Source organism: Bombina bombina, chromosome 4 (genome assembly GCF_027579735.1).
Source record: "Bombina bombina isolate aBomBom1 chromosome 4, aBomBom1.pri, whole genome shotgun sequence".
In the NCBI taxonomy this organism is placed as follows: domain Eukaryota; kingdom Metazoa; phylum Chordata; class Amphibia; order Anura; family Bombinatoridae; genus Bombina; species Bombina bombina.
Window position 1 is genome coordinate 532477898 of NC_069502.1, and position 13720 is coordinate 532491617.

At 38.9% G+C, this 13720-nt stretch overlaps 1 protein-coding gene across 1 annotated transcript in view; it reads left to right on the forward strand.

The window, feature by feature from the left end:
• The first annotated feature begins 438 nt into the window (after nucleotides 1-438).
• Nucleotides 439-13720, forward strand: part of MEI4 (meiotic double-stranded break formation protein 4) — a 595729-nt gene continuing 582447 nt past the window's right edge. Inside the window, exon 1 of the mRNA XM_053712014.1 lies at nucleotides 439-673. Within this exon, the coding sequence (XP_053567989.1) occupies nucleotides 439-673 (235 nt within the window). The remainder of the gene's footprint in view (nucleotides 674-13720) is intronic.

Below are 13720 nucleotides of genomic sequence, written 5' to 3' on the forward strand. Positions count from 1 at the left end.
ACCTGATAAATTCATTTCTCCTGTAGTGTAGTCAGTCCACGGCCCGCCCTGTTTTTTATGGCAGGTCTAAATTTTAAATTATACTCCAGTCACCACTGCACCCTATAGTTTCTCCTTTCTCGTTTGGTTTTCGGTCGAATGACTGGGTGTGACGTAGAGGGGAGGAGCTATATAGCAGCTCTGCTTGGGTGATCCTCTTGCACTTCCTGTTAGGGAGGAGTTAATATCCCATAAGTAATGGATGACCCGTGGACTGACTACACTACAGGAGAAAGGAATTTATCAGGTAAGCATAAATTATGTTTTATTAATCAATAAAAAAAATAAATACATCACCTGATATATTTTTAATATGCATCTAATATAAACGTTCATTTTAGACTGCCCTAACTACAACTTTCTTGTGACTTATGTTATTTTTCAGAAATGTAAGAAAGAATGGATATACACAAGTGGCATCAGATGACTGTAAAAATTGCACTGGCTTTAGCAATTATCAAGTCTAAACCAGAAGGTAAAAATGTTAGAGAATATACAGAAGAATTGTCAAGACTTGTTTTAAGTCATGACAGCAACTTGAAGGCAAGAGTTCGTGAACTAGAATCTGAAGTACTCCGTTTGCGACAACAGCTTATTTTACAAGACATATGTGGAAGATCGGATTTGGATAAGGGTAAGTGTATGTATATATATATATGTGTGTGTATGTACAGGGAGTGCAGAATTATTAGGCAAGTTGTATTTTTGAGGATTAATTTTATTATTGAACAACAACCATGTTCTCAATGAACCCAGAAAACTCATTAATATCAAAGCTGAATAGTTTTGGAAGTAGTTTTTAGTTTGTTTTTAGTTATAGCTATTTTAGGGGGATATCTGTGTGTGCAGGTGACTATTACTGTGCATAATTATTAGGCAACTTAACAAAAAACAAATATATACCCATTTCAATTATTTATTTTTACCAGTGAAACCAATATAACATCTCAACATTCACAAATATACATTTCTGACATTCAAAAACAAAACAAAAACAAATCAGTGACCAATATAGCCACCTTTCTTTGCAAGGACACTCAAAAGCCTTCCATCCATGGATTCTGTCAGTGTTTTGATCTGTTCACCATCAACATTGCGTGCAGCAGCAACCACAGCCTCCCAGACACTGTTCAGAGAGGTGTACTGTTTTCCCTCCTTGTAAATCTCACATTTGATGATGGACCACAGGTTCTCAATGGGGTTCAGATCAGGTGAACAAGGAGGCCATGTCATTAGATTTTCTTCTTTTATACCCTTTCTTGCCAGCCACGCTGTGGAGTACTTGGACGCGTGTGATGGAGCATTGTCCTGCATGAAAATCATGTTTTTCTTGAAGGATGCAGACTGTACCACTGCTTGAAGAAGGTGTCTTCCAGAAACTGGCAGTAGGACTGGGAGTTGAGCTTGACTCCATCCTCAACCCGAAAAGGCCCCACAAGCTCATCTTTGATGATACCAGCCCAAACCAGTACTCCACCTCCACCTTGCTGGCGTCTGAGTCGGACTGGAGCTCTCTGCCCTTTACCAATCCAGCCACGGGCCCATCCATCTGGCCCATCAAGACTCACTCTCATTTCATCAGTCCATAAAACCTTAGAAAAATCAGTCTTGAGATATTTCTTGGCCCAGTCTTGACGTTTCAGCTTGTGTGTCTTGTTCAGTGGTGGTCGTCTTTCGGCCTTTCTTACCTTGGCCATGTCTCTGAGTATTGCACACCTTGTGCTTTTGGGCACTCCAGTGATGTTGCAGCTCTGAAATATGGCCAAACTGGTGGCAAGTGGCATCTTGGCAGCTGCACGCTTGACTTTTCTCAGTTCATGGGCAGTTATTTTGCGCCTTGGTTTTTCCACACGCTTCTTGCGACCCTGTTGACTATTTTGAATGAAACGCTTGATTGTTCGATGATCATGCTTCAGAAGCTTTGCAATTTTAAGAGTGCTGCATCCCTCTGCAAGATATCTCACTATTTTTTACTTTTCTGAGCCTGTCAAGTCCTTCTTTTGACCCATTTTGCCAAAGGAAAGGAAGTTGCCTAATAATTATGCACACCTGATATAGGGTGTTGATGTCATTAGACCACACCCCTTCTCATTACAGAGATGCACATCACCTAATATGCTTAATTGGTAGTAGGCTTTCGAGCCTATACAGCTTGGAGTAAGACAACATGCATAAAGAGGATGATGTGGTCAAAATACTCATTTGCCTAATAATTCTGCACTCCCTGTGTGTATATATATATATATATATATATATATATATATATATATATATATATATATATATATATAATGCCGCAAACATATTAACCTTGGTTGTAAAAAGTAAAAAGTATGCGTTATGCCATTTCTTATCTCTTGTGTGCTTCACGGCTCAATTGACAATTGTTAGAATGTGTGCAATTGTAACATAGTAACATAGTAGATGAGGTTGAAAAAAGACCGAAGTCCATCTAGTTCAACCTATACAAATCTAAAATATATACAAAAAGCTCCAGTTAATCTTAAATAATCCCACTAAAAGGTGACCCATTTAATACTAGCAATCATATCCATGAATTTTTTTTTATAGACAGAAATGTATCCAAATAATTTTTAAATGTATCTAGGGTATTGGCATTCACTACCTCCTTTGGTAATGAGTTCCAAAATGTTATTTCTCTTACAGTGAAAAAACGTTTCCGTTGCAGGAGATTAAATCTCCTTTCCTCCAACCTTAAATTGTGACCTCTGGTCACAAACAATTTTCTTGGAATAAACAATGCTTCTGCGATCTCTGTATATGGGCCTTGAATATCATTATAAAAAGTAATCATGTCACCTCTTAAGCGCCTTTTTTTCTAAAGAAAACAGACCCAGTTTGGCTAGCCTCTCCTCATAGGTTAAATTCTCCAATCCCCTTATTAGCTTTGTGGCCCTTCTTTGAACTTTTTCTAGTTCTGCAATATCTTTTTTTGTGATTGGTCCCCAGAACTGCACTCCATACTCAAGGTGAGGTCTTACCAGGGCTTTATATACTGACAGAATTATGCTTTCCTCCCTTGAGTCAATACCTCTTTTAATACATGCTAATATCTTATTAGCCTTTGAAGCTGCTGCCCTACATTGTGCACCCATCTTTAGCTTGTTATCTGTTACTACTCCCAAATCCCTTTCCTCCTGTGTTTGGCTAAGTTTTGTCCCATTTAAATAATATGTTGCCTGCTTATTTTTACTTCCAAAATGTAGAACCTTGCATTTTCTCATATTAAATCTCATTTTCCATTTACCTGCCCATACTTCTAATTTTTGCAGGTCCCTTTTTAACGAAATTTCATCCTGCTCTGATGACCTTACTTAACTTAATATCATCTGCAAAAATATAGATGTCACTATTTAATCCTAGCTCCAAGTCATTTATAAAAATATTAAAAAGAATAGGGCCCAGCACTGATCCCTGGGGTACTCCACTGATTACCTTTGTCCAATCTGAGTATGATCCATTTACTACTACTCGTTGCTCCCTATCTTTTATCCAGTTATTTATCCACAAACTAACATTTTCAGCTATTCCCAGTCCCTTAATTTTGTGCATTAATCTCTCATGTGGCACTGTATCAAACGCCTTTGCAAAATCTAAGTATATCACATCAACTGCTTCCCCTTTATCTATATTTTTACTTACCTCCTCATAGAATCTAATTAGATTAGTTTGACATAATCTATTTCTCATAAAACCATGCTGATTAGTACTCATAATCTTGTTTACACGAATATGCTCATCAATATAATATCTTATAATTCCTTCAAATATCTTTTGTCATTTAATTGCAGTGGTAATATGCATGTTTACATCTGTAGTGCTTCACTTATTGGCCTTTGTGCAATGATGACCTCACAGGTTTCCTTTGAAGTGTGCCTTAATGATTTAGGTATGCAAATATACAGTCTGGTTCATCTGCATTTGATATATGTTCCAATGACAGTCAAAACAGCATTAATTTAGGATAGCTTGTATGTACAGTATATCTATATGTCTATCCTTTACTATTTACTTTACTTATTGCATTGAAAAATTACTTCAGTTAGCTAACAATGCAAATCAACAAGGGAAGGTCCCTGTTATGGAATGCTCTATCCAGTGTTGTTTCAGGGAATTTAACCAGGAAGTTGTGGTTCATTCCTTGTGTCCTAATCCAAAATCTTCTGGATGGAGATTGCACAATCTAGATGTGGTCAGTGTGTTAAACATTTTTATTGAAAGACTAAGATTTTTGTCAGTCTTTTAACTTGTTTGTTGCTTTTTCTGGATACCTTTAGAGCGACAAGGCAGTTTATTTTTCCTTATCTTCTTGATTATTAAGTTTGATTCACTGACCTTTTTTGAAAGCACAACAGTAATCGCCTTTACGTATTTCAGTTCTTTTCACCCCTTCTGTGGTGATTTTTTGATTTTCAAGATTGAAGTATCAGCAGAGCACATTAGCAAGGTTGTATCTTAATCCTCTTTGTATACTTTTACAATTTTTTTTATCAATTTGATGTGTTTTCCACCACAGAGACAGCTTTTGGAAGGAAGGTCCTTCAGGCAGTGGTTCCTGGTAAATTGGTCCCTGCCTTTCCTTCTTTTCGCACCCTTTTTCTATTGTGGACTGCACAGCTTGGGTATTAGTTTCAACAAGTAAGTATTTTTGTGGACTATCACACCCTTTGAAAGAAACCTAATTTATTCTTACCTGATAAATTCCTTTATTTCTTGGTAGTGATAGGCCACAAACCCGTCCAAATTTTCTTGGTTTGCAGCAGTTCTAGTTTGCACCCCTTTACTTTACTATCTTGCTTCTTCCTCCTATCCTTGGCTATACATTATACTAGAGGGAAAGAGGAAGTGCAAGGGATATTTAAAGGTTTCTCTTGAGTGTTTTTGCCTCCTCCTGGTGGCCAGGAGAGGAATTCCCACAAGTAAGGATTTTAGTGGACTATCACCACCAAGAAAGAAAGAAATGTATCAGGTAAGAATAAATTATGTTTTTAACAAGGTAAAAAAAGACATTTGTGCAGTATGTTTCTTAATCAATTTTATTATGTTTTAATTCTTTTTTAAATAGAAATACTAGAAATTCCTACATTCTTCACTTAGAAGAAAATGTTCTTTTTTAATTTTAAATATAAATAAGTATAAAATATATATATATATATATATGTACAAGAGAAGAAAAACCAGACCACTATTCTCCCGCACTAGACTATATCTCAGTAAATATAGACTGCCACCCCAAAGGAAAAAAAAAAACAGGGAGACATATGAGAAAGCTGAAGTTGAAGAAAACCTTAATGTAGTTAATATATTACATTGTATCAACAATTGGCAACAATTAAATAAACAATTTGTTTTAAATGGGCAATATAAACTGCATTTTAAAGAATGTGTTGTGTTTCTTAATAGGTAATGCAGTTCAGCAAACTGGCTACAACTTGTAATGTGGAGATCTAAAGTGATTAAATCCCATTCATTGTAGCTTACTAATTCCTCTGACTCTTCATTAAAGCATGTTTGAGCCTTGTCAGAATACATAAAACATCTTCACAGAGGGTACAGTTAGTAGAGTATGTTAAAGTTATGTTAGGGACTATGTTTGTAATCCGCAGGTTTATGTTAGTATGCAATAGGTTAACATGGCAGGATTAACTTGCTTATCAGTGAGTCATACAGGTATTGAGAGAAGAAAGGCACCGGCTGCACAAACAGGTCCAAAAAAAACTTCAAAGTTTATTTAAACACAATGACCCAGACAGACATGGACAGGACTTACAAGTCCTGTCCATGTATGTCTGGGTCATTGTGTTTAAATAAACTTTGAAGTTTTTTTTGGACCGGTTTGTGCAGCCAGTGCCTTTCTTCTCTCAATTCACTGAGCGGTTGGTTCCCGCTAACTGTCGGCTTTGCACCTTGCATTCACTGTTCAGCGTGTTCTCTACTCAACGTTCGACTGGTTACGTCTGTCTGGGCATTTCCTGATGAGATCATCAAACCGGCGACGACACCATAGCTGCATGTGATCCGGAAGCTTTGAGCAGCCGTAATCTGATTTTCTAGTCATACAGGTATCCCTATCCATATATTACATTACAGACAGTCCGTCACACCCTCTGACTTCCAAACCACAGGTTATATATCTCTCAAATAACCACTTCACAGACAAGAGCTGTATATCATCTGTATTTCACCTGCATCTGTGATGTCCAAACACTTTATCCTCTCTGTCTCCCTTCTCTTTCGTATCCAGTTGAACGTTAGCTGTTGTGAAGGTACTTAAGTGCATAGCACGCCTTCCACAAAATGCCCGCATGTAGAAGAAACAAATTGAAGGAGACGGCAGTGTTCAGCTGACAACACTGTCGAAGTTCAGCAGCTACTCACGTTTCACCTGTTCAAATATACAGGCTTCTTCCAGCTGTAGTAGTGCTGATATGTATGTATACACACACTCACCGGCCACTTTATTTGGAACACCTTGCTAGTACCGGGTTGCACCCCCCCCCCTCTTTTGCCTTCAGAACTGTCTTAATTCTTCATGGCATAGATTCAACAAGGTGTTGGAAACATTCCTCAGACATGTTGGTCCATATTGACATGATAGCATCACATAGTTGCTGAAGATTTGTTAGCTGCACATCCATGATGCAAATCTCCCGTTCCACCATATCCCAAAAGTGCTGTATTGGATTAAGATCTGGTGACTGTGGAAGCCATTGGAGTACAGTGAACTCATTGTCATGTTCAAGAAACCAGTTTGAGATGATTTGAACTTTGAGACATGGTACATTATCCTGCTGGAAGTAGCCATCAGAAGATGGGTACACTGTAGTCATAAAGGGATATGGTCAGCAACAATACTCAGGTAGGCCTTGGCGTTTAAACAATGCTTAATTGGTACTAAGGGACCTAAAGTGTGCCAAGAAAATATCCCCCACACTTTTACACCACCACCACCAGCCTGAACCGTTGATACAAGGCAAGATAGATCCGTGCTTTCATGTTTATGCCAAATTCTGACCCTACCATCTGAATGTTGCAGCTGAAATTGAGACTTATTAGACCAGACAACGTTTTTTTACAATCTTCTATTGTCCAATTTTGGTGAACCTGTGTGAATTGTAGATTCAGTTTCCTGTTCTTAGCTTACAGGAGTGACACCTGGCGTGGTCTTCTGTTGTTGTAGCACATCTGCTTCAAGGTTCAACGTGTTGTGCATTCAGAGATGGTATTCTGCATACCTCTGTTGTAACGAGTGGTTATTTGAGTTACTGTTGCCTTTCTATCATCTTGAACCAGTCTGCCCATTCTCCTCTGACCTCTGACATCAACAAGGGATTTTTGTCCACACAACTGCCGCTCACTGGATATTTTCTCTTTTTTGGACCATTCTGTGTAAACACTAGAGATGATTGTGCGTGAAAATCCCAGTAGATAAGCAGTTTTTTTAAATACTCAGACCAGCCAGTCTGGCACCAACAACCATACCATGTTCAAAGTCACTTAAATCCACTTTGTCCCCCATTCTGATGCTCGGTTTCAACTTCAGCAAGTCGTCTTCTCCCCATCTAGATGCCTAAATGCATTGAGTTGCTGCCATGTGATTGGTTGATTAGCAATTTGTGTTACCAAGCAATTGAACAGGAGTACCTAATAAAGTGGTCGGTTAGTATGTATATACATTTGTATGCAAACGTTTAGGCACCCCTGACAATTTCCATGATTTTCATTTATAAATAATTGGGTGTTTGGGTTAGCAATTTCATTTTGATCTATCAAATAACTGAAGGACACAGTAATATTTCAGTAATGTAATTAACAGAAAATGTGCAATATGCATCAAAACAAAATTAGACAGGTGCATAAATTTGGGCACCCTTGTCATTTTGTTTATTTGAATACCTGTAACTACCTAGCACTGATTAATTGGAACATACAATTGGCTTGGTGAGCCCATTAAGCCTTGGACTTCATAGACAGGTGCATCCAATCATGAGAAAGGGTATTTAAGGTGGCCAATTACAAGTTGTTGTTCTCTTTGACTCTCCTCTGAAGAGTGGCAATATGGGGGCCTCAAAACAACTCTCAAATGACCTGAAAACAAAGATTGTTTAACATAATGGTTTAAGGGAAGGCTACAAAAAGCTATTGCAGAGATTTAAGCTGTCAGTGTCCACTGTGTTGAACATAGTGAGGAAATGGAAGACCACAGGCACAGTTCTTGTTAAGGCCAGAAGGGGCAGGCCAAGTAAAATATCCGAGAGGCAAAGGCAAAGGATAGTGAGAACGGTAAAAAAACAGCACACAGACCACCTCCAAAGACCTACAACATCATCTTGCTGCAGATGGTGTCACTGTGCATCGTTCAACAATTCACCACACTTTGCACAAGGAGGAGCTGTATGGGAGAGTGATGCGGAAGAAGTCTTTTCTGCACACACGCCACAAACAGTCACTTCTGGTATGCAAATGCACATTTGGACAAACCAGCTTCATTTTGGAAGAAGGTGCTGTGAACTGATGGAATAAAGGTTGAGTTATTTGATCATAACAAGGGGCGTTATGCATGGCGGCAAAAGAACACAGTGTTCCAAGACAAATACTTGCTACCCACAGTAAAATTTGGTGGGTGTTCCATCATGCTTTGGGGCTGTGTGGCCAGTGCCGGTACTGGGAATCTTGTTAAAGTTGAAGGTCACATGGATCCCACTAAATATCAGCAGATACTTGAGAATAATCTTGAGGAATCAAATACTTGCTACCCACAGTAAAATTTGGTGGATGTTCCATCATGCTGTAGGGCTGTGTGGCCAGTGCCGGTATTGGAATCTTGTTAAAGTTGAGGGTCTCATAGATCCCACTTAATATCAGCAGATACTTGAGAATATTGTTGAGGAATCAGTCACAAAGTTGAAGTTACACCGGGGCTGGATATTTCAACAAGACAACAACCCAAAACACTGCTCAAAATCTACTCTGGCATTTATGCAGAGGAACAAGTACAATGTTCTGGAATGGCCATCCCAGCCCCCAGACCTGAATATCTTCAAAAATCTGTGGGGTGAATTAAAGCGGGCTGTCCATGCTGGGCAACCATCAAATCTAACTGAAATGGAGATGTTTTGCAAGGAGAAATGGTCCAAAATACCTTCATCCGAAATCCAGACACTCATTACAGACTATAGGAAGCATCTAGAGGCTGTTATTTCTGCTAAAGGAGGCTCTACTAAATATTGATGCAATATTTCTATTGGGGTGCCCACAATTTATGCACCTGTCTAATTTTGTTTTGATGCATATTGCACATTTTCTGTTAATCCAATAAACCTAATTTCACTACTGAAATATTACTGTGTCCTTCAGTTATTTCATAGATCCAAACACCAAATTATTTATAAATAAAAATCATGGAAATTGTCAGGGGCGTTTAAACTTTTGCATACAATTGTGTGTGTGTGTGTGTGTATGTGTATATATATATATATATATATATATATATATATATATATATATATATATATATATATGTGTATATATATATCTTCATCCATATATATATCTTCATCCATCCGGCGCGGAGCGGGTCCATCTTCAAGACATCCGACGCGGAGCATCCTCTTCAATCGACGGCTAACACAAAATGAAGGTATCTTTAAGTGACGTCATCCAAGATGGCATCCCTTCAATTTCGATTGGCTGATAGAATTCTAGAAGAATTAAGGTAGAAAAAATCCTATTGGCTTGGTGGGGTCGATGTTAGGGCCGGCAGATTAGGGGTTAATAGTATTTAACTAATGTTTGCGAGGCGGGAGTGCGGCGGTTTAAGGGTTAATATGTTTATTATAGTGACAGCAACGTTGGGGGCAGCAGATTAGGGGTTAATAAATGTAGGTAGGTGGCGGCAACATAGGGGCGGCAGATTAGGGGTTAATAAATATAATGTAGGTGTCAGCGATGTTGGGGCAGCAGATTAGGGGTTAATAAGTGTAAGATTAGGGGTGTTTAGACTCGGGGTTCATGTTAGGGTGTTAGGTGTAGACATAAAATGTATTTCCCCATAGGAATCATTGGGGCTGCATTAAGGAGTTTTACGCTGCTTTTTTGCAGGTGTTAGACTTTTTTTCAGCTGGCTCTTCCCGTTGATTCCTATGGGGAAATCAAGCACGAGCATGTTACACCAGCTCACCGCTAACGAAAGCAGCGCTGGTATTGGAGTGCGGTAAGGAGCAAAATTTTGCTCAACGCTTACTTCTTGTCTGGGATGTGAAAACCGGTAATACCAGTGCTGTCTGTAAGTGAGCGGTGAGCATAAACTGCTCGTTAGCACCGCACAGCCTCTAACGCCAAACTCGTAATCTAGCCGTATGTGAGTACCCCTTATACTAGCTAAACTCTCACACTAGTGCGCAGCACAGACTCCTAATAAAAGTTCAGAGGGCAGCTACTGATCAGTTTTAGCACCAGGTGTGTAGGGACCTGATAAGGCATGATTAAGTGCTGCCTGACTGCTTTGGGAGGGTGGGACGATGGAGCGCAGTGAAAAGAAGCTTGTCGATCTAGGTAAGGCCACATGTTGTCTGTGTGGGTTTAGCAGCAGGAGCTGCAGCGCTAATTCAGCTTATTTGTTTAGACAAATTTATAGCAGCACTTCCCTGCCCTTTCTCTCTCCCCCCCTCTGCTCCTTATATGGGCTTAGGCGAATGACCTTTAACCCATTGAGGTCTTGTAATCTGTGAGTCTCATAGTGGGAATAAGAAAGCACATCATAGCAGTTTTGTTTTCCTCAGACTTTAGTACTTACAGGTCAGTAATGCAGTGCTTACATACCTCACATATGTATACTTCCTATTTGTAGGAACATTTTTACAATGCCTGAAACCAAATAAGCCCCATCTAAATTAAAGATTTAAAATACCACTTAGTTGTCCCTTCTGTATTAAACACATGTGTATGTTATGCCTAGTAGTACTTGAAAGTGCATACTATGGCCTCTATTTATCAAGCTGTCAACCGCAAATACGCTGGAATTCCGCAACGTATTTGTGGCGAGCCTGATTCGCCAAAGTTATCAAACCCTACAGACCAGCAAAAGTAGAATATAGTGACGTAACATACGATCCGCCGGACTCAGTCCGACACAGATCAATGGTTACGTCATTACAGATGTTCCGAACGCAAGTTCGGCACAATCTGACTACTTTTGCTAGTTATCAAATAATAACTAGCAGGTACGCTCGCCACTATTCCGGCCCAGCGTACCGGGTTTTCAATTTGCCGTCCTGGAGGATACTATAGGAATCAATGGGAGTCTGACAGCAGCGAAAGCTTATTTTCGCTGCTGCCCGATATCCCATTGATTCCTATGGTAGTGTCTACACCTAACACCCTAATATGTACCCCGGGTCTAAACACCCCTAATCTGCCCCCCCTACACCGCCGCCACCTACATTATACTTATTAACCCATAAACCGACACTCCCGGACCCCGCCGCAACTAAAGTGTTTAACCCCTAAACTGCCGCTCCCGGACCCCGCCGCCACCTACATTATATTTATTAACCCCTAATCTGCCCCCCCTACACCGCCGCAACCTACATTAAATTTATTAACCCCTAAACCTAAGTCTAACCCTAACACCCCCTAACTTAAATATAATTTAAATAAATATAAATAAATATTCCTATCATTAAATAAATTATTCCTATTTAAAACTAAATACTTACCTATAAAATAAACCCTAAGATAGCTACAATATAACTAATAGTTACATTGTAGCTAGCTTAGGGTTTATTTTTATTTTACAGGCAAGTTTGTATTTATTTTAACTAGGTAGAATAGTTACTAAATAGTTAACTATTTACTAACTACCTAGCTTAAATAAATACAAAAGTACCTGTAAAATAAAACCTAACCTAAGTTACAATTACAACTAACACTACACTATCATTAAATTAATTACCTAAATTAAAATAAATTAATTACAATTAATTAAAATTAACTAAAGTACAAAAAACAAACACTAAATTACAGAAAATAATAAATAATCACAAGATTTTTAAACTTTTTACACCTACTCTAATCCCCCTAATAAAAAAAAACAAACAAAAAAACAAAGTAATAAAAATCCCTACCCTACACTAAATTACAAATAACCCTTAAAAGGTCCTTTTGCGGGGCATTGCCCCAAAGTAATCAGCTCTTTTACCTGTAAAAAAAAAATACAATACCCCCCAACATTACAACCCTCCACCCACACACCCAACCCTACTCTAAAACCCACCCAATTCCCCCTTAATAAAACCTAACACTAACCCCTTGAAGATCACCCTACCTTGAGACGTCTTCACCCAACGGGGCAGAAGTGGTCCTCCAGACAGTCCGAAGTCTTCATCCTATCCGGGCAGAAGAGGTCCTCCAGACGGACAGAAGTCTTCATCCAAGCGGCATCTTGTATCTTCATCCATCCGGAGCGGAGCGGGTCCATCTTCAAGACATCCGACGCAGAGCATCCTTCCAGGCCGACGACTACCCGACGAATAAATATTCATTTAAATGACGTCATCCAAGATGGTGTCCCCTGAATTTCGATTGGCTGATAGAATTCTATCAGCCAATCAGAATTAAGGTAGGAAAGATCCTATTGGCTGATGCAATCAGCCAATAGAACTAAGCTTGCATTCTATTGGCTGTTCCAATCAGCCAATAGAATGCAAGATCAATCCTATTGTTTGATTGCATCAGCCAATAGGATTTTTTTTCAACCTTATTTCCGATTGGCTGATAGACTTTTATCAGCCAATCGGAAGCTAAGGGACACCATCTTGGATAACGTCACTTAAAGGTACCTTCATTCCAGAAGAATACGTCAATTGAAGAGGATGCTCCGCGCCGGATGTCTTGAAGATGGAGCCGCTCCGCGTCGGAAGGATGAAGATAGAAGATGCCGTCTGGGTGAAGACTTCTGCCGTCTGAAGGACCACTTCTGCCGGATTCGTTGAGGACATCTTGCTGCTTGGATGAAGACTTCTCCCGGTAAGTGGATCTTCGGGGGTTAGTGTTAGGAATTTTTTTTTTAGGTTAGGGTTATGGGCCTCAATAGAGCTAAATGCCCTTTTAAAGGCAATGCCCATTCAAATGCCCTTTTCAGGGCAATGGGGAGCTTAGTTTTTTTTTAGTTAGGGTTTTATATGGGGGGTTAGTTGTGTGGGTGGTGAGTTTTACTGTTGGGGGGGTTGTTTGTATTTTTTTTTTTTTACAGGTAAAAGAGCTTATTTCTTTGGGACAATACCTCGCAAAAGGCCCTTTTAAGGGCTATTGGTAGTTTAGGCTAGTTTTTTTTTTTTTTATTATTTTGGATGGGCTTTTTTTATTTTGATAGGGCTATTAGATTAGGTGTAATTAGTTTAAAAATCTTGTAATTTGTTTTTTATTTTCTGTAATTTAGTGCTTGTTTTTTGTAATTTAGTTAATTTAATTTAGGTAATTGATTTAATTGTAGTGTAGTGTTAGGTGTTGGTGTAACTTAGGTTAGGTTTTATTTTACAGGTAAATTTGTATTTATTTTAGCTAGGTAGTTATTAAATAGTTAATAGTTAAAATAAATACAAACTTGCCTGTAAAATAAAAATAAACCCTAAGCTAGATACAATGTAACTGTTAGTTATAT